The sequence below is a fragment of the Boleophthalmus pectinirostris genome, unplaced genomic scaffold (genome assembly GCF_026225935.1).
Source record: "Boleophthalmus pectinirostris isolate CB_2022bp ecotype Guang Dong unplaced genomic scaffold, ASM2622593v1 HiC_scaffold_7, whole genome shotgun sequence".
Classification (NCBI taxonomy): Eukaryota; Metazoa; Chordata; class Actinopteri; order Gobiiformes; family Gobiidae; genus Boleophthalmus; species Boleophthalmus pectinirostris.
The window spans coordinates 41459466-41479465 of NW_026571473.1; the positions used below are offsets into that span (position 1 = coordinate 41459466).

The 20000-nt window shown below is 44.8% G+C and overlaps 1 protein-coding gene across 1 annotated transcript in view; it reads left to right on the forward strand.

Moving 5' to 3' along the window:
* Positions 1–20000, forward strand: part of LOC129412166 (homer protein homolog 3-like) — a 139872-nt gene that overhangs the window by 98074 nt on the left and 21798 nt on the right. The window contains exons 5-6 of the mRNA XM_055165288.1: positions 2528–2661; positions 9399–9555. Of these exons, the coding sequence (XP_055021263.1) occupies positions 2528–2661; positions 9399–9555 (291 nt within the window). The remainder of the gene's footprint in view (positions 1–2527; positions 2662–9398; positions 9556–20000) is intronic.

Consider the following 20000-nt stretch of genomic DNA (forward strand, 5'->3'; position numbering starts at 1 on the left):
AAACCAGGTCTAAACCAGGACTAAACCAGGACTAAACCAGGACTAAACCAGGACTAAACCTGGACCAGTTCGTTCTTTTCTCTCGTTCTTTTTTAGACGTGCAGAGGTTTTCTCAGAGTTCGTGTTCAGTTCAATAACAGAAACTCGTCTGGATAAAAGCTGCAGATGAGAGAAAAAAACAAGGGACTGATTCAGAAACGAAGAAGAGAGAAAAAAAAGAGAGAGATGAAGAGGAAGAGGAGGAAGAGGAAGGAGAGCGGAGACGATTATGGATTATTCTTAGTCATTTTTAAATCTATCATATATATAAATGAATATAGGAGAGAACTGGTCTGGTCCTGGGTTGGTTTAGACCTGGTTTAGACCTGGTTTAGACCTGGTTTAGTCTTGGTTTAGACCTGGTTTAGACCTGATTTAGATCTAGTTTAGTCCTGGTTTAATGCTGGTTTAGGTTTCTCAGAACTCTCACCAATGATCCCTGGTTTAGACCTGGATTTATCTTGGTTTAGTCCCGGTTTAGACCTGGTTTAGTTCTGGTTTAGACCTGGTTTAGTCCTGGTTTAGACCTGGTATAGACCTAGTTCAGACCTGGATTAATCCTGGTTTAGGTCTCTGTTCCTCTCTCACCTATGGTCCCGAGGTTAGTCCTGTTGTAGTCCTGGTCTAGTCTTGGTTTAGATCCATGTCCCAACTGTCACCAATGGTCTCTGGTGTAGTCCTGGTTTAGATCTGTTTTGGACCTGATTTAGACCTAGTTAAGACCTGATTTAGATTTTAAAACCAGGTTTAGTCCTGATTTAGTCTTGATTTAGACCTGGTTCAGACCTGGTTTCCAGACCTGTTCAGACCTGGTTCACTGGTTAGACCTGGTTAGACCTGGTTTAGACCTGGTTTAGACCTGGTTTAGACCTGGTTTTAGACCTGGTTTAGACCTGGTCTGGTTTAGTTGGTTCAGACCTGGTTTAGAGCCTGGTTTAGACCTGGTGGTTCAGACCTGGTTTAGACCTGGTTTAGACCTGGTTTCAGAACCTGGTTTAGACCTGGTTTAGACTGGGACCTTTAGACCAGACCTGGTTTAGACCGTTTAGACCTGGTTCAGACCTGGTTTCAGTTTAGACCTGGTTCAGACCTGTTTAGATGGTTTAGACCTGGTTTTTAGACTGGTTTCTGGTTTAGACCTGGTGGTTAGACCTGGTTTAGACCTGGTTCAGACCTGGTTCACCTGGTTTAGACCTGGTTTAGACCTGGTTTCAGGTTTAGAGTGACCTTTGGTTTAGTTTAGACCTGGTTTTATGGTTTTCCTAGACCTGGTTTAGTTTCAGGTTTAGTCTGGTTTAGTCCTGGTTTAGTCCTGGTTTAGATCTGGTTTAGTCCTGGTTTAGTCCTGGTTTAGATAGGTTTAGTCTAGTTAGTCCTGGTTTAGATCAGGTTTAGTCTTGGTTTAGTTTAGTCCTGTTTTAGGTTTAGTCTTGGTTTCAGTCCTGGTTTAGATCAGGTTTAGTTTAGTCTGGTTTTGGTTTAGTCCCTGGTTTAGTCCGGTTTAGATGGTTTAGTTTATCAGGTTTAGTCCTTGGTTTAGTCTGGTTTCAGTCCTGGTTTAGTCCTTCAGGTTTAGATCACCTGGTTTAGGGTTTAGTTCTTGGTTTAGTCCTGGTTAGTCCGGTTTAGATCAGGTTTAGTTCTTGGTTTCAGTCTGGTTTCAGGTTTAGTTCCTGGTTTAGTCTGGTTTAGATCAGGTTTAGTCTTGGTTTAGTCTGGTTTAGTCCTGGTTTAGTCCTGGTTTAGATCAGGTTTAGTCCTGGTTTAGTCCTGGTTAGTTAAATCGGATTTTTAAGAAGAATAAACGTGAAACATGATCCAGGAAGAAATGAATTCAGCTTTAAAATCAGAATTAAGTTCATATAATAATTTTCATTTGGAATTAAAAGTTCACATGGACTTTTTTTATTTTTATTCGTATTTAAAGCTCTGATGTAAACAATTTAAACTCTTTCTTTCTGACCTTTGAAACCCGGTCCTTTCACTGACCGTCGAGCCCTGACCCGGTTCTGACCCGGTTGTGACCCGGTTGTGACCCGGTTCTGACCCGTTTGTGACCCGGTTCTGACCCGGTTCCGTCAGTTCTGACCCGGTTCTGACCCGGTTCCGTCTGTGTCCCGGTTCTGACCCGGTTCCGTCTGTGACCCGGTTCTGACCCGGTTCCGTCTGTGACCCGGTGACCCGGTTCTGACCCGGTTCTGACCCGGTTCCGTCTGTGACCCGGTTCTGACCCGGTTCTGACCCGTTCTGGACCCGGTTCCGGTCTGACCCGGTTCTGACCCGGTTCTGACCGGTCCCGTGTTCTGACCCGGTTCTGACCCGGTTCTGACCCGGTTCTGACCCGGTTCCGTCTGTGACCCGGTTCTGACCCGGTTCTGACCGCGGTGACCCGGTCTGACCGGTTCGTTTGACCCGGTTCTGACCCGGTTCCGTCTGTGACCCGGTTCTGACCCGGTTCTGACCCGGTTCCGTCTGTGTCCCGGTCCAGGCTCTGTCTGAGGAGCGTCAGTCTCCTCCGCTGCTCAAAGTCAACGGACCCGAAGAAAAACTGTTCAGGAGCAAAAGCGCCGAAGTGGAACTGACGACGGAGAAAGAACGAGTCAAGAAGATTCCCTCAGAGGGGTGAGTCCAGACCAGGACTAAACCAGGACTAAACCAGGACCTAGACCAGGACTAGACCAGGACTAAGGACCAGGACTAAACAGGACTAAACCAGGACTAAACCAGGACTAAACCAGGACTAAACCAGGGACTAGACCAGGTCTAAACCAGGACTAGACCAGGACCAGACCAGGTCTAAACCAGGACTAGACCAGGAACCAGACCAGGACCAGACTAAACCAGGACTAAACCAGGACTAAACCAGGACTAAACCAGGACTAAACCAGGACCAGACCAGGACTAAACCAGACCAGACCAGGACTAAACCAGGACCAGACCAGGACTAGACCAGGACTAGACCAGACCAGGACTAACCAGGACCAGACTAAACCAGGACTAAACCAGGACTGACCAGGACTAAACCAGGACTAAACCAGGACTAAACCAGGACTAAAGACCAGGACTAGACAGGACAGGACCAGACCAGGACTAAACCAGGACTAAACCAGGACTAAACAGGACTAGACCAGGACTAACAGGACAGACCAGGACCAGACCTAAACCAGGACTAAACCAGGACTAAACCAGGACCAAGACCAGGACCAAACAGACCAGGACTAAACCAGGACCAAACCAGGACTAAACCAGGACTAAACCCAGGACTAGACAGACCAGGACTAAACCAGGACTAAACAGGACAGACCAGACCAGGACTAGACCAGGACTAAACCAGGACTAAACAGGACCAGGACCAGGACCAGGACCAGGACCAGGACTAAACCAGGACTAAACCAGGACCAGACCAGACCAGACAGGACCAGGACAGGACAAGACCAGGACTAACCAGGACTAAACCAGGACTAAACCAGGACCAGACCAGGACTAAACCAGGACTAAACCAGGACTAAACCAGGGACCAGGACCAGGGACTAAGGACCAGACCAGGACTAAACCAGGACTAGACCAGGACTAAACCAGGACTAAACCAAGGACTAAACCAGGACTAAAACCAGGACCAGACCAGGACTAAACCAGGACCAGACCAGGACTAAACCAGGACTAAACCAGGACCAGACCAGGACTAGACCAGGACCAGAACCAGGACTAAACCAGGACCAGGACAAACCAGGACTAAAACCAGGACCAGACAGACTAGACCAGGACTAAACCAGGACTAAACCAGGACTAGACCAGGAACCAGGACCAGACCAGGACTAACCAGGACCAGACCAGGACCAGGACCAGGACTGAGGACTAACCAGGACTAAACCAGGACTAGGACTAAACCAGGACTAAACCAGACTAGACCAGGACCAGACCAGGAAGACTAAACCAGGACTAGACCAGGACCAGACCAGGACTAAAACAGGACTAAAGGGAGACCAGGAACTATAGAGGACCAGACAGGACTAAACCAGGACCAGACCAGGACCAGGACTAGAACAGGACTAGACCAGGACCAACCAGACTAGGACTAAACAGGACTAGACCAGGACCAGGACTAGACCAGGACTAGACCAGGACTAAACCAGGACTAGACCAGGAAACCAGGACTAACCAGACTAAACCAGGACCAGACCAGGACTAGACCAGGACCAGGAGACCAGACCAGGACTAAACCAGGACCAAACCAGGACTAAACCAGGACTAACCAGGAAACCAGGACTAGACCAGGGACTAAACCAGGACAAACCAGGACTAAACCAGGACCAGACCAGGACTAAACCAGGACTAGGACCAGACCAGACCAGGACTAAACCAGGACTAAACCAGGACTGACAGGACAGGACACCAGGACCTACAGGACCAGGACTACCAGGACCAGGACTAGACCAGGACTAGACCAGGACCAGACCAGGACTAACAGGACTAACCAGGACTACCAGACCAGACCAGACCAGGACTAAACCAGGACTAAACCAGGACTAACCAGGACTAGACCAGGACTAAACCAGGACTACCAGGACAGACCAGGGACTAGACCAGGACTAAACCAGGACCAGGACTAAACCAGGACTAACCAGGACTAAACCAGGACCAGACCAGGACTAAACCAGGACTAAACCAGGACCAGACCAGGACTAAACCAGGACTAGACCAGGACTAAACCAGGACTAAACCAGGACTAAACCAGGACTAGACCAGGACTAAACCAGGACTAAGACCAGGACCATAGACCAGGACTAACCAGGACTAAACCAGGACTAAACCAGGACTAAACCAGGACTAACCAGGACTAAACCAGGACCAGACCAGGACTAAACCAGGACTAAACCAGGACCACCAGGACTAAACCAGGACTAAAACCAGGACCAGACCAGGACTAAACCAGGACTAACCAGGACCAGGACTAAACAGGACTAAACCCAGGAAACCAGGACTAAACCAGGACTAAACCAGGACCAGACCAGGACTAAACCAGGACTAAGACAGGACTAAACCAGGACCAGACCAGGACCAGGACTAAACCAGGGAGGACTACTAAACCAGGACCAGGACTAAACCAGGACTAGACCAGGACTAAACCAGGACTAAAACCAGGACCAGAAGACCAGGACTAGACCAGGACTAAACCAGGACTAAAACCAGGACCACCAGACCACCAGGACTAAACCAGGACTAAAGGACCAGACCAGGACTAGACCAGGACTAGACCAGACCAGGACCAGGACTAAACCAGGAAACCAGGACCAGACCAGGACTAGACCAGGACTAGACCAGGACTAAACCAGGACCAGACCAGGACTCAGACCAGGACTAAACCAGGACTAGACCAGGACTAGGAAGACCAGGACTAGACCAGGACTAGACCAGGACTAGACCAGGACTAGGACCAGGACTGAACCAGGAACCAGGATTAGACCAGGACTAGACCAGGACTAAACCAGGACCAGACCAGGTCTAGACCAGGACTAGGACTAGACAGGACTAAACCAGGACTAGACCAGGACTGACTAGACCAGGACTAAACCAGGACTAAACCAGGACTAAACCAGGACTAGACCAGGACTAAACCAGGACTAAACCACCAGGACTAACCAGGACTAGACCAGGACTAAACCAGGACTAACCAGGAGGACTAAACCAGGACTGAAACCAGGACTAAACCAGGACTAAACCAGGACTTAAACCAGGACTAAATCAGGACCAGGACTAAACCAGGAACTAGACAGGACCAGGACTAAACCAGGACCAACCAGACCAGGACTAAACCAGGACTAAACCAGACCAGGACCAGACAGGACTAGACTAAACCAGGACTAAACCAGGACCAGGACACCAGGACTAGACCAGGACTAGACCAGGACTAAACCAGGACCAGACCAGGACCAGGAAACCAGGACTAAACCAGACCAGACCAGGACTAGGAGACCAGGACTAGAACCAGACCAGGACTAGACCAGGACTAACCAGGACTAGACCAGGACCAACCAGGACTGAACCAGGACTAGACCAGGACTAGAAGGACAACCAGGACTAAACCAGGACTAAACCAGGACTAAACCAGGACTAGAACCAGGACTAACCAGGACTAAACCAGGACTAAACCAGGACTACCAGGACTAAACCAGGACTAAGGACTAAACCAGGACTAAACCAGGACTAAATCAGGACTAAACCAGGACTAAACCAGGACTAAAACAGGACTAAACCGGGATTAAACCAGGACTGAACCAAGACTAAACCAGGACTAAACCAGATCATACGTCTCTTGTATTATTGTTTAGAAATCCAAAGTTAAAGCCACACTCTGGAACATTCTCCATGAAAACAGCATTACTTATTTATTTATTTATTTTTTTAATGTTGATTAAAAAAAGATAAAAAAAAGTTCCATCATGTGGCTTTAACGCATGAGAAAACTAAACTCCGAGCTGCTCCGTCCTCGTTTCTGACCGTCGAATCCCCCAAAACCACAAATCCCAGAATCCCTTGCCTTTCCCGACATGTTTGTGGAGGTCTGAAGCGCAGTCTCCTCCTCGTCGTCGTCGGGATGTTCTTTCGGCTGTTCCCTCGGCTGCTTCCTCCCGGCGCCGGTTGCTATGCGGGACGTGGATGCGGTTGCCATGCGTCGGTCGTCATGGTGAAGGAGGAAGCGGGAGGAGGACCCGGGCGCAGATGGACGTGTGTACAGGAGATCTGGAGTAAAGAACATTTCTCGCTCGCTGCATTATTCACGAGATAAACAGACGAGGAACACGGAGCTGCTTTAAAAACACAGACATAAATCCCGGGTTTGTGGAAAGGAGAGGAGGGATTTTCAGGAGATGTTTTCCAGAAGCAGCAGAGATGGTTTAAATCAAACTCCCCTGGATTATTCTGATTTAATTTGGACATTTTAAATCATAATATTGATCTAAAACGATGTGATTGAACAGACGAGGCAGCTTCTTATTCATCGACCAAAAAAAAAGAAAAAAAAAATCATTACTAATACTATATACTACATTATAACTTTTATAATTGTAATTGTTAAGGTCTGGTTCAGACCTGGTTTAGTCCTGGTTTAGTCCTGGTTCAGACCTGGTTTAGTCCTGGTTTAATCCTGGTTCAGACCTGGTTTAGTCCTGGTTTAATCCTGGTTTAGACCTGGTTTAGACCTGGTTTAGACCTGGTTTAGACCTGGTTTAGACCTGGTTTAGTCCTGGTTTTAACCTGGTTCAGACCTGGTTTAGTCCTGGTTTAATCCTGGACCTGGTTTAGACCTGGTTTAGTCCTGGTTTAGTCCTGGTTCAGACCTGGTTTAGACCTGGTTTAGACCTGGTTCAGACCTGGTTTAGACCTGGTTTAGACCTGGTTCAGTCCTGGTTCAGACCTGGTTTAGACCTGGTTTAGACCTGGTTTAGTCCTGGTTCAGACCTGGTTTAGACCTGTTTAGACCTGTTTAGACCTGGTTTAGTCCTGGTTTAGTCCTGGTTTAACCTGGTTTAGACCTGTTTTAGACCTGTTTTAGTCCTGGTTCAGACCTGGTTTAGACCTGGTTTAGACCTGGTTCAGACCTGGTTCAGACCTGGTTTAGACCTGGTTTAGACCTGGTTTAGACCTAGTTTAGACCTGGTTTAGACCTGGTTCAGACCTGGTTTCAGACCTGTTTTACCTGTTTTAGTCCTGGTTTAGACCTGGTTTAGACCTGGTTTAGACCTGGTTTAGACCTGGTTTAGACCTGGTTTAGACCTGGTTTCAGACCTGGTTTAGACCTGGTTTAGACCTGTTTAGTCCTGGTTTAGACCTGGTTTAGACCTGGTTTAGACCTGGTTTTAGTCCTGGTTTCAGACCTGGTTCCCTGTTTTAGACCTGGTTTAGACCTGGTTTAGACCTGTTTTAGTCCTGGTTCAGACCTGTTTTTTCTGACTCTTAAGACTGAATTATATTTCTGTTTCCACTCAACTCACGCTGCCGCTGTCGCCTTGTCGTTGTTGTTTTTGATTTACGTCTTTGCGCCGTGAAATAATTCACCGCCACAACGTTAGGAGGCGGGGTTTAAAAATGGCGTTCGTGTTTACAAACTGAAGCGGGAAAGTGGAGAACCGGAAATGTCTGTAGAGGCGACAAATCACAGCCTTTACTGTGTGTAACGGTACTGAAATTACGGTTCGTACGTACCTCAGTTTTGACGTCATGGTTGTTTATTTGTGTTTTTATTAAACCAACAATTTGCCAACAATTATACAAATGGGAAAATAAAATAAAAGCAAAGTGCTGCTTGGTAAAACTAATAAGTGAAGTAAAATATTCTCAAATAAGCAACAAATGTTTGACATATTATAAAAAATGAATTCCAATAAACAAAACTTTTCAAAAAGTAAAGTTCCAGCCTGAAGTTTTACTCAATCTGCAGATTTTTCAGGGGGTTTGGTGGAACGTTGTCAAGGCGGGGGGACAGTTGTTGTTATCAGTTGTTGTAAAGTGCAGCATGAACCACTGCCCCAGTCACGGACAAGTTCCTCGTGAATATTAAAGAGTCGAGCCTCTGTGTCGCTGCACATGTAGAGCAGGACTGTAAACACACACACAAACACGAACCGAACGTCCTGTACAGACACAGTTCAGCATGAATACATGTACCGTTACACCCTACTGTCTGCGTCTGCATACTGACGTGGAGTTAGAACATTTCGGAGGTGTTGGTCGGTTGATGCAGACGCTCAGTGGAGGGTTCCAAGAAGAAGGCAGAGTCTCTGACACGACACAGACGCATGACCATGAATTGGGCTTTACAGTACCTAGACAGAACCCAAAAAGTGCTTAAAAAGTAGTCAGTAAAAAAGTACTTTTTGAGTACCCAAACAGTACCCGCATAGTACCTAAACAGTACCCAAACAGTACTCAAATCCAAACCCAAGAAAAGTCCATGAGGGTCTGTGATCTCATGTGGGACGTCCAGGTCAGTGGGAGAGTTTCTGTCGTGCTCTTGTGGCTCCTCGGGGGGAAGTGAGGCCAGTGCAAACCTCTGAGCATAAAGTGACCGAGGGGCTGGACGTGGAGGTGTGAGCTTTGGATCCAGAAGTGACTGCAAGGTTAAAAAGGATTCTTATCTTCTCACTTTACTGTGATTATTATTATTTACATAAAAAACGATAAAAGAGACCGATTGGAATCAGTATTGCACGTAGAATCTGTTCTTTAAAACTGTTGTATCGAGACACTGAAGACCTCATGGACCTGACTGGACTATTAGCGTCACTTATTTGTGTTGTGTTTTTTCCTTGAGCCTCTGTTGTTCTGTGAGATAAACGTCTTGTCCGTGGTCTCCTCAGGTCCATGTGTGAGCTGAACCTGGAGGCGGAGCTCTTCACGCTGCAGGACAGTAACGCCAAACTGGTGGAGGCGCTGCACGAAGCCAACTCCAGTGTGGAGCAGTGGAAGAGACAACTGCAGGAGTATCAGGAGGAGACCGACCGCCTGCGCACCCAGGTCAGTGCACAAACAGGACCCGAAACAGTACCCAAGAAGTACCCGAACAGTCCTCAAACAGTACCCAAACCTTTACCCAAACAGTACCCACAAAGCACCCAAAAGAGTACCTAAACTGTATGTAAGCAGTACCCAAGAAGTACCCGAACAGTCCTCAAACAGTACCCGAACAGTACATAAACAGTATCCAAAACTTTACCCAAACAGTATGTAAACAGTACCCCAAAAACACCCAAACAGAACCTAAATACTACCTGAACAGTACCCAAAACTTTACCCAAACAGTACCCACAAAGCACCCAAAAGAGTACCTAAACTGTATGTAAGCAGTACCCGAAAAAATAGAGGAAAAGTACCCAAACTACCCAAACAACACCCCAAAATTACCAAAAGAGTACCCAGTAATTACCCCAAAATTACTCAAAAAGTACCCAAACAGTACCGAAGAAGTACCCAAAAAATACCCCAAACAGTAAACACACAGCACCCAAACAGTACCAAAAAAGTACAGAAACAGTATTTAAACAGTACCAAAATAGTACCTAAACCTTACCAAAAAAGTACTGAAAAAGTACCCAAACAGGACCCAAAAAGTATCCAAACGGTACACAAAAAATACCCAAACAGAATCCAAGCAGTACCCAAGCAGTACCAAAACCCGTACTCAAAAGTACCCAAAAAAAAGTACAAGAAAAATACCCAAACAGTACATAAACAGTACCTACACAATATCCAATAAATACCCCAAACAGTACCCAAAAAAATACAAAAAATTACCCCAAACATTACCCAAAAATACCCCAAACAGTACTTGCCAAAACAGTACAAAAAAAATACCCAAGCATTACCCAAAAATTATCCAAAGAGTACCCAGTAATTACCCAAAAATTAAGTCTTTATTACTCAAAAATTACTCAAGAAGTACCCAAACAGTACTGAAAAAGTACCCAAACAGGACCCAAAAATATCCAAACAGTATCTAAACAGTACCCAAACAGTACTCAAAAGTACACAAACATTAATCAAAAATTACACAGCCAGTACCCAAAAAGTACCTAAACCGAACCCAAAAAATACCAAAACAGTACCAAAAACGTACCCAAACAGTACACAAAAAATACCCAAACAGAACCCAAGCAGTACCAAAACCGTACTCAAAAGTACCAAAAAAAGTACAGGAAAAGTACCCAAACAGTATCCAAAAAGTACAAAAACAGTACCCACACAATACCCAATAAATACCCCAAACAGCCCCCAAACAGTACCCATAAAATACTCAAAAACTGCCCCAAATATTACCCAAAAATACTCCAAACAGTACTTACCAAAACAGTACAAAAAAGTACCCAAACATTACCCAAAAAATATCCAAAGAGTACCCAGTAATTACCCAAAAATTAAGTCTTTAAGTCTTTATTACTCAAAAATTAAGTTAAATTAAGAAGTACCCAAACAGTACAGAAAAAGTACCCAAAAAGTGCTGAAACAGTATGTAAAGAGTACTCAAAAATACCCCAAACAGTACACAGAAAGTACTCAAAAATACCCAAACTCTTTGGTAATGTTTGAGTACTGTTTGGGGTATTTTTTGAGTACTCTTCACATACTGTTTGGGGTATTTTTTGAGTACTCTTCACATACTGTTTGGGGTATTTTTTGAGTACTCTTTACATACTGTTTGGGGTATTTTTTGAGTACTCTTTACATACTGTTTGGGGTATTTTTTGAGTACTCTTTACATACTGTTTGGGGTACGGTTTGGGTACTGTTTGGGGTATTTTTTGAGTACACTTTACATACTGTTTGGGGTATTTTTTGAGTACTCTTTACATACTGTTTGGGGTATTTTTTGAGTACTCTTTACATACTGTTTGGGGTATTTTTTGAGTACTCTTTACATACTGTTTGGGGTACGGTTTGGGTACTGTTTGGGGTATTTTTTGGGTACTGTTCAGTACTCAAAAAATACCCCAAACAGTACCCAAAAAGTACTCAAAAAATACCCCAAACAGTACCCAAACTGTACCCCAAACAGTATGTATGTAAACAGTACTCAAAAATTACCCCAAACATAACCAAAAAAAACGCAAACAGTATCCAAACAGCACTCAAAAAATACAGCACCTAAAAAGTACCAAAGTAGTACCCAAGCAATACCATAAAAGCATAGAAAAAAACACCAAAAAGTATCCGACAGTACAGTATGAGTCAGATTAAAGTTTGGACATCGGCCATCTGAGTGTGCTATGCGTTTTTTCACTTTTGTCAGATGAAAGTTTAGGAAAGCGTGAGACAGAGCAGTGCGTACAGTTAGCGTCCGTCACATGAGTGTGGAGTGTTGAACACGAGCTGAGTTCTGTAGAGACACGGCGAGTCTATATTTACTGATTTACTGTTTATTTATAACAACAGAGACGACCCGCTGTGAAGAACGGAGAGATCTGAAAACGACAAGAAACGAAAGAGAAAATATCAAAAACACGCTCCACCCTCTCTCCATCTCCTCCTCCTCTTTCTGCTTCTCTCTCTCTGTCTCCCTCCGATTCTCTTTACCTTTTCCTCCATCTCTCTCCTCCCTTAACCACATCTCTTTCTCTTTCTTGCTCTCTTCTCTCCTCCCTCTCTCCTCCTCCTCTATCGCTCTGCCGTCGTCCATCTTTACCTCACTTCCTCTCTTTCCTCTTCCCCTCTCTCTCTCTCCGTCTTTTTCCTGTGCTCTCCTTTCTCTCCTCTCTTTCAGCTTCTCTCTCTTCTCTCTATCCTGCTTTTTTTTTCTTTACTTTGACATTTTTATTTCTGAAAACTACAAATTCAAGAACCTTTCACTTTCACTTTCACTTTCCAACTTCTTGTTTTCGGATAAACTGTTTAATGAGACTTAAAGACCTGATCCACTGAACGTCAAACTTCTGTGAACATTTCTAACACTCGAAATGCACAAATATCGACATCATGAAATCGATTTTTTTATTTTAATTGTAGAATCAGTCTGAGTTGCTTCTGTTTTATTCACGATCGTAATGTTAGTTTTGTTCAGTAGTTCGTTAATGCTCGTCTTTAAGCTTTAGTTTTTCTTATGCCGGACGAACACTGTGGGATATTTTCGATAGTTTCACTCAAACTGTACGACCAAATCACAGGGTTTAAAAGTTCACGGCTCACGATTCATGTTCTCACACTGAACGAACGACTTCAACAGAGCGAAAACCGTCACGAGAGGCGACTGGATTTGAACAGGTTTGATTTTCTTGCGACCAACGATTGTCGATCTGGAGCTGGGCACGAGGAGTTCATCGGTTCTCGTTACGCCATGTTTATGACACGAAGCACGACACACGATCAAGACAAAACTCAGTTGCACGGGTGAAAAATCGTCTCAAAAAGGGCCAAAAATTGAAGATTTGATGGGGCAGATTTTTAGCCTGATTCATCAGATGGTTTCACTTCATGGAAACTGTCTGACCTCACAACATTTGGATTTGTTCGTTCAACAGTAGGCGGATACTTTTTTTTAATTAACCAGCAGTGTTGTGAAGTTTACTTTTAAAATGTAATCCCCTACAGATTACAGATTACATCCCCCAAAATGTAGTTTGTATCAGAATCCATTAAATTACTTAAAGTGAGTAATGTAATCTGAATACTTTGGATTACTTGATTTGTTGTAGAGAAGCAAAGACGAGGAAATCGTAACATAAGAAGTTTTGTCTGATAAAAGAAAATTAAAAAAAACAGACTTTACTGAACCAAATTAAAAATATTACTGATAGAAGAAAAAACACGTCCACACAGCAGGATTTAGTCCTGGTTTAGTCCTGTTTTAGATCTAGTTTAGACCTGGTTTAGATCTAGTTTAGTCCTGGTTTAGACCTGGTTTTAGACCTGGTTTAGATCTAGTTTAGTCCTGGTTTAGACCTGGTTTAGTCCTGGTTTAGTTTCCAGCAATGAGAGGAATTACGGGAAAAAAAGAAGAAAAAAATGGGATTTAGCCCCAAATGTGAAAACAGTTAAATCCCTCTGTGTAATCCATTTATTTCAACAAAGTAACTGTAATCCAATTACCACTCACTGAAACAGAAACTGTAACTGAATACAGTTACTCATCCTTTGTACTCTGATTACTCTGGTACATGTAATCTGTTACTCCACAACACTGTTAACCAGTCGCTGCTGTTTGGTCGTGACGTATGTAATGCGCCGGGACGTTCAGTGGTGCTTCACAGCTCTTCACTGATTTTCTGGTGCCTGAACTCACACTTCTGTTGTTCTTGTAAACCGTCGAGTTTACTCTGATTCCTGACCTACTCGCTGGAGAGAAATGAAATTGAGCAGAGGCACTAGGTGACACCAGCCTGGATAAAAAAACAGTTGCACGAGTGAAAAATCGGCTCAAAATGGACCAAAAATGGAAGATTTGATGGGGCAGAGTTATGGCCTGATTCATTAGATGGTTTCACTTGGTGTAAACTGTGTGACCTCACAACATTAGGATTCGTTCGCTCGACAGGAGGCGGGTACTTTTTTTATTTAACCAATCGCTGCTGTTTGGTCGTGACGTTTGTAAAGCTCCAAATCCTGTAGGAAGAAGAACAATAACATCTTTCCCCGAGATAAAATTCACCAAACATTCTCTTTGTTCTGGCTTTAAATCCTCGATCTCGGGAATCGTTGCCAAAACAGGATGTCTGACTCTTCGCTGATTGGCTGATGCCCGAACTCACACTTCCATTGTTCTTGCAAACTGTCTTCTTTATTCCGATGCCTGACCTAGTCTCTGGAGAGAAATGAAATTGAGCGGAGGCATTAGGTGGCTCCAGTTTGGCTAAAAAAGAGAAAAAGATCGGCTCAAAATGGACCAAAAGTCTCAGTGTTCCCTCGGTTTTCCCTTGATCGTTGTGGATAAATTGTTCATGTTAGAATGTTTCTCCTTTGTGGAGTTTGTTGGTTGAAGATTTGTTGATGGGGCAGATTTATGAAGCTGCCGGAGACATTTTGACACAGAAAAACATTAACCGGAAGTTCCACAAACCTACGGCGAGGCACTTCCGACCTCTGTGAAAAAAAAGAAAAAAAGGTTTATGTCGGTAGAAATGACTCAGATTTACCGACGACCGAACGCGGCATTGGCGTCGTTTGCGTCGTTCGTGCTGCAGTAGTGGACCAGGTGGTGAGAAGTGGAGCAGCCCCCCAGGGTTTGGAGCAGGAGGAGAGGAGGAGGAGGAGGAGGAGGAGGAGGAGTGTGGGTTTAGGGGGTGAGGGGGGTACAGGACACTCTTCTCTCTGTGTGTTTCTCTGTCTCCGCTGTGTCCCACTTAGAGGCAGATCGTCGTCCATGTTGGTGTTTCTGGGTCACGTTCAGGTGCGCTCGGGTTTATTTTAGTCCTGTTTTAGAGGACGACACGTTTCCGCTTCAGCTCCCAGTTTGTTTGTATTCGATCGCAGGTGATTTTGTAGCTCAGAAAAACCTTACAAAAAATCCACAGATCTGATCCGTAACTGTAAATATAAACACAACCGTCGCCTTCAAACCCACAGGCTTTAAGTTGTGTTTTACGGTTGGATCCTCGAGTCGTGTCGTACCTTTTCTTTTCTTGTTTCTGGCTCATAAGTCCAAGTCAAGTCCAAGTCGAGTCTCGAGTCACTGGCCCATAAGTCCAAGTCAAGTCCAAGTCGAGTCTCGAGTCACTGGCCCATAAGTCCAAGTCAAGTCCAAGTCGAGTCTCGAGTCACTGGTCCATAAGTCCAAGTCAAGTCCAAGTCGAGTCTCGAGTCACTGGTCCATAAGTCCAAGTCAAGTCCAAGTCGAGTCTCGAGTCACTGGTCCATAAGTCCAAGTCAAGTCCAAGTCGAGTCTCGAGTCACTGGTCCATAAGTCCAAGTCAAGTCCAAGTCGAGTCTCGAGTCACTGGTCCATAAGTCCAAGTCAAGTCCAAGTCAAGTCCAAATCCAGTCTCAAGTCACTGGCACATAAGTCCAAGTCAAGTCCAAGTCGAGTCTCGATTCACTGGTCCATAAGTCCAAGTCAAGTCCAAGTCGAGTCCAAATCCAGTCTCAAGTCACTGGCACATAAGTCCAAGTCAAGTCCAAGTCGAGTCTTGAGTCACTGGTCCATAAGTCCAAGTCGAGTCCAAATCCAGTCTCAAGTCACTGGCACATAAGTCCAAGTCAAGTCCAAGTCGAGTCTCGATTCACTGGTCCATAAGTCCAAGTCAAGTCCAAGTCAAGTCTCGATTCACTGGTCCATAAGTCCAAGTCAAGTCTCAAGTCCAAGTCAGTCTCACTGGTCCAATAAGTCCAAGTCAAGTCCAAGTCGAGTCTTGAGTCACTGGTCCATAAGTCCAAGTCAAGTCCAAGTCGAGTCTTGAGTCACTGGTCCATAAGTCCAAGTCAAGTCCAAGTCGAGTCTTGAGTCACTGGCTCATAAGTCCAAGTCAAGTCCAAGTCGAGTCTCTAGTCACTGGCCCATAAGTCCAAGTCAAGTCCAAGTCGAGTCTTGAGTCACTGCTCCATAAGTCCAAGTCAAGTCCAAGTCCAGTCTCGATTCACTGGCCCATAAGTCCAAATCAAGTCCAAGTCCAGTCTGCTTTGAGCTTCAGGTCAAATATTTAGATTTTTGCTATTTATATGAATTTTAAACTATATTGTACATAAAAAATCCTGGAATATTTATATATAAGTATTTATAAGTGTTGTAGAAAAGCACATTTTTCCTTTTTAAATGTTTTGACAAGATCTTAGTGTGAATTATTTTGGTCAGAACAGAAAGAATTCAGATTTAAAAGAACTAAATAACTCATTTATGTATTTATTTGGTCATGTCGTCTGCTCATGAAAGGATGATGTTCTTTGTAGTTTCCTCTACTGTACTGTATATTACTGCAGTACATTAGAGGATACTACATCTCAGTACTTCAGTTACTGTTGCCATAGTAACAAAGAGAGAAGTGGGAGGGTCATGTTCTACATTAAGCACTGCATGAATCAACCGTAAAGAGAAAAGTATTTTCTAAAAACATAGAGTTTTTAGAAGAAGCATCGAGTCTCAAGTCCAAAGTCACTGACCTTCAAGTCCAATTTGAGGCCCAAGTCTTTGTCTATTTTATCAAGTCAAGTCTCAAGTTCTAAAAATTGTAACTCAAGTCTGACTTGAGTCCAAGTCCCCAGATCTGTAACCTCGAATCTGACTCATCTGTGCCGTTTGTCCAACCTGAAAATCCAAATGTTCTGGTCTTTTTTGATCGTAAAGAGGAAGATACAGACACGACTTTGACCCACAAGTCACATTTTTAATAAATATGAACTAAAATGTCAAAATAAAACCAGAGACGGAGACACACTTTTATTTTAGACACATTTTTACAGAGAATCAGGAGAAAAAAAAGTGATTTTGGTGTTTAGTGACCCTTTAAATGTTAAATTCTTCTGCACGGATCAGTCCTGGTTTAATCCTGTGGTCAGTGCAGGATGAGTCAAGTCCAAGTCCAGTCTCGAGTCACTGGCCCATAAGTCCAAGTCAAGTCCAAGTCCAGTCTCGAGTCACTGGCCCATAAGTCCAAGTCAAGTCCAAGTCCAGTCTCGAGTCACTGGCCCATAAGTCCAAGTCAAGTCCAAGTCCAGTCTCGAGTCACTGGCCCATAAGTCCAAGTCAAGTCCAAGTCCAGTCTCGAGTCACTGGCCCATAAGTCCAAGTCAAGTCCAAGTCCAGTCTCGAGTCACTGGTCCATAAGTCCAAGTCAAGTCCAAGTCCAATCTCGAGTCACTGGCCCATAAGTCCAAGTCAAGTCCAAGTCGAGTCTCGATTCACTGGTCCATAAGTCCAAGTCAAGTCCAAAGTCAAGTCAAGTCAAGTCAAAGTCACTAAGTCCATAAGTCCAAGTCAAGTCAAAAGTCGAGTCGACTGTCCAAGTGGCCAACTCAAGTCAAGTCCAACAAGTCAAGTCAAGTCAAAGATCTAAGAATCTGATCTGTGTCCAACCTGAAATCCAAAGTGTTTTGTAAAGTAAATACAGAACGACTTTGAGCACGATAAGTCCAAGTCCGGAAGTCCGGGTGGCCGTGGACGGGTGGGCGGGTGCGGGCGGGTGCGGGCGGGTGCGGGGGGGTGCGGGGGGGTGCGGGGGGTAAATGAGCTTCACGCTTCCGTAATCACGAGAGCCTGTTTGTGTATTCAGTCTACGGCCTCAGATCAAACTAAAGACTCGCACATGAATCAGGGTTTAAAGCAGCGAGGCCGGAGGAGCCGCTGTGTTCACTCTGCTGGATAAATACAAACTTCTGGAGCCGGAGGCAGCGAGGCTCATTTAAAAAAAAGTCCTATATTACACAAAATGGACTCTTGTGAGCGTTAAGTCGTGTCCTAATGTCGTTATCTCCTCAAACACAGAGCTGGAGTTTGGAGCTGTTTTGTTTCATTCGCACATGTTTGAGTAACTCTTTAAACGCTCCTCATTTGACAAATTCTAATACAAAAAATAATTCATTCTAATACAAATTAATCTGCAATTTATACAAGGAAAAAAGAAAAATACAATGATGTTTAGATGAAGAAAACCGGGACATTTTCTCATTTTTATTCTCAGATTTTGGCTACGTTCAGACTGCAGGGTTTAATACACATTTGTAATTTTTTTGTGAAATCCAATTTTTTTGCCACATCTGTCCTGCACGCCAGACTCCAGAAGAGAAGACGAGAAGCACCGTCTTGTCCAGTGCTCTTCTCTACAGTCTGTAATCCCTCAGAGTACAGACAGTGTGAGCCTGTCCTTATCCCCCCTGAGCAGAGACCGTTTCTCTAACCCTCCCTAAGAGTCTCCCTGGCCCGGGAAGCTCCGGGCAGGAAGGTTATGGACCGGCAGGGCAGGTGTCCAGACCCAACCCCTGCCCCTGCCCCCGGCTCCTGGCCCGCAGTCAGGTCCCGCCCGCACGCCTGATGAAATAATTTGCATCCCATCCCGTGATGCATTTGGAAAAGTCTTTTTGGACCGACCATATCGGACACGATTTGCGTCCAGACACATTGTTTCTGTGTCCACAAGTCGTCTCTGTCCTCACAGCTTTGAGCACATTTGTTTACATTTTACAGAAACAAAACTTAAAGGTTGTATGGAGGATTTTTTTTGTTTCAAATTGTCAATGATAGATTATAGATGCAGTAGCCTTGTAATTATGATGACCAAAAAAAAGAGAATAAAAATTCATCAACTCTGGACGTGGTGGGGCTAAACATTTGCCAATAGATAACGACACTGCCTCGTTATCTGTGAGCTGACAGGCTGTCAATCAAACTCCCTACGTTTCTATAGTAACTGACTTGCCTGCGCCGCCGGTTACGTGGTTTACGTACGACACAGACGCTGTTTACTCCACCAACGCAACAGTTCTTAGCGGCTTTTTTTGACCTATATCTTCCTCGCAGTTCGCACAAAGTTTGTTGCGATGGCGACAAGAATCCAGGAGCAGTTCGCCGCAAAAGAAAGTCTGTTTTTGAGGTGAAAGAAGAAGACAAGGGGAAAAGCAGCGAAGCCAAACTAAGGTGATTCTTGGAGATTCATTCCAGCGATGGCGCGACTGAAGCAGACGAAGAGTCTAAAGACTGAACCACTGGTCCACAAATTACTCCTGGACAGGAAACTTCTGCTTATTATGAAAACCTACTTTATTTCCAAGAGTTAGACAAACGTTTTTCAGGACACGAAAGCGATATCCTATGTCTGAAAACGTCATTTTCAAGGCAAAGAAAGAGTCGCTTGCTGCTGCGTGTTGTAGTTAGTTCATTCGCACTGAATCTCCGCGCAACCTTCTCTGCTCCCCTTTCCTGCTCCTCTCCCCGCTGCCCGTTCTGCTCCTCTCTCTGCTCCCTCCTCCTCACTTCTCGTCCGCGAACGAAATGTCCGCACACCCGCTCCCCCCGCTCCTCACTTCTCCGTCTTGTCTAACCAACACTGTAGTTAGTTGTTTACAAGTCATGTGCAGCGGCTGTAAACAAACCTGTTTGTGGCGTAAGGAGGAGGAGGGAGGAGGTGTTTCTACGTAGGAGCTGTGGGGGAGGGGAGGTGGTTTCACACATGCGCAACATTTGAAAAAGGACAAACAGTCGCTGGATTTCTCGTTCCTTGGAAAATCCTCTATACAACCTTTAAAACCACATGACTCATTTACATAAACTAAGTGCTCAAAAAAACAGCTCACTCCTTGTGTCGCTGATGTGGTTCAGGTTCTGTCGGACTAAAGGACACAGTGACTGAGTGGAATCTGAGTGTTCTTTCTGTGACAGAGGGATGTTCTGCTGGTGGTGAGTCTGTTCTGTTTGTGTAGTTGTAGCTCCGCTGTTTCCAGTTTGTCTCTGGTTTGTTTAAACTGTTTTCCACAATATCGTCACATGATCGACGTCACGAACCCAGAGAATCAGGACGGAGCGAGTCACAGTGACGTGGTCCAGTCAGGAC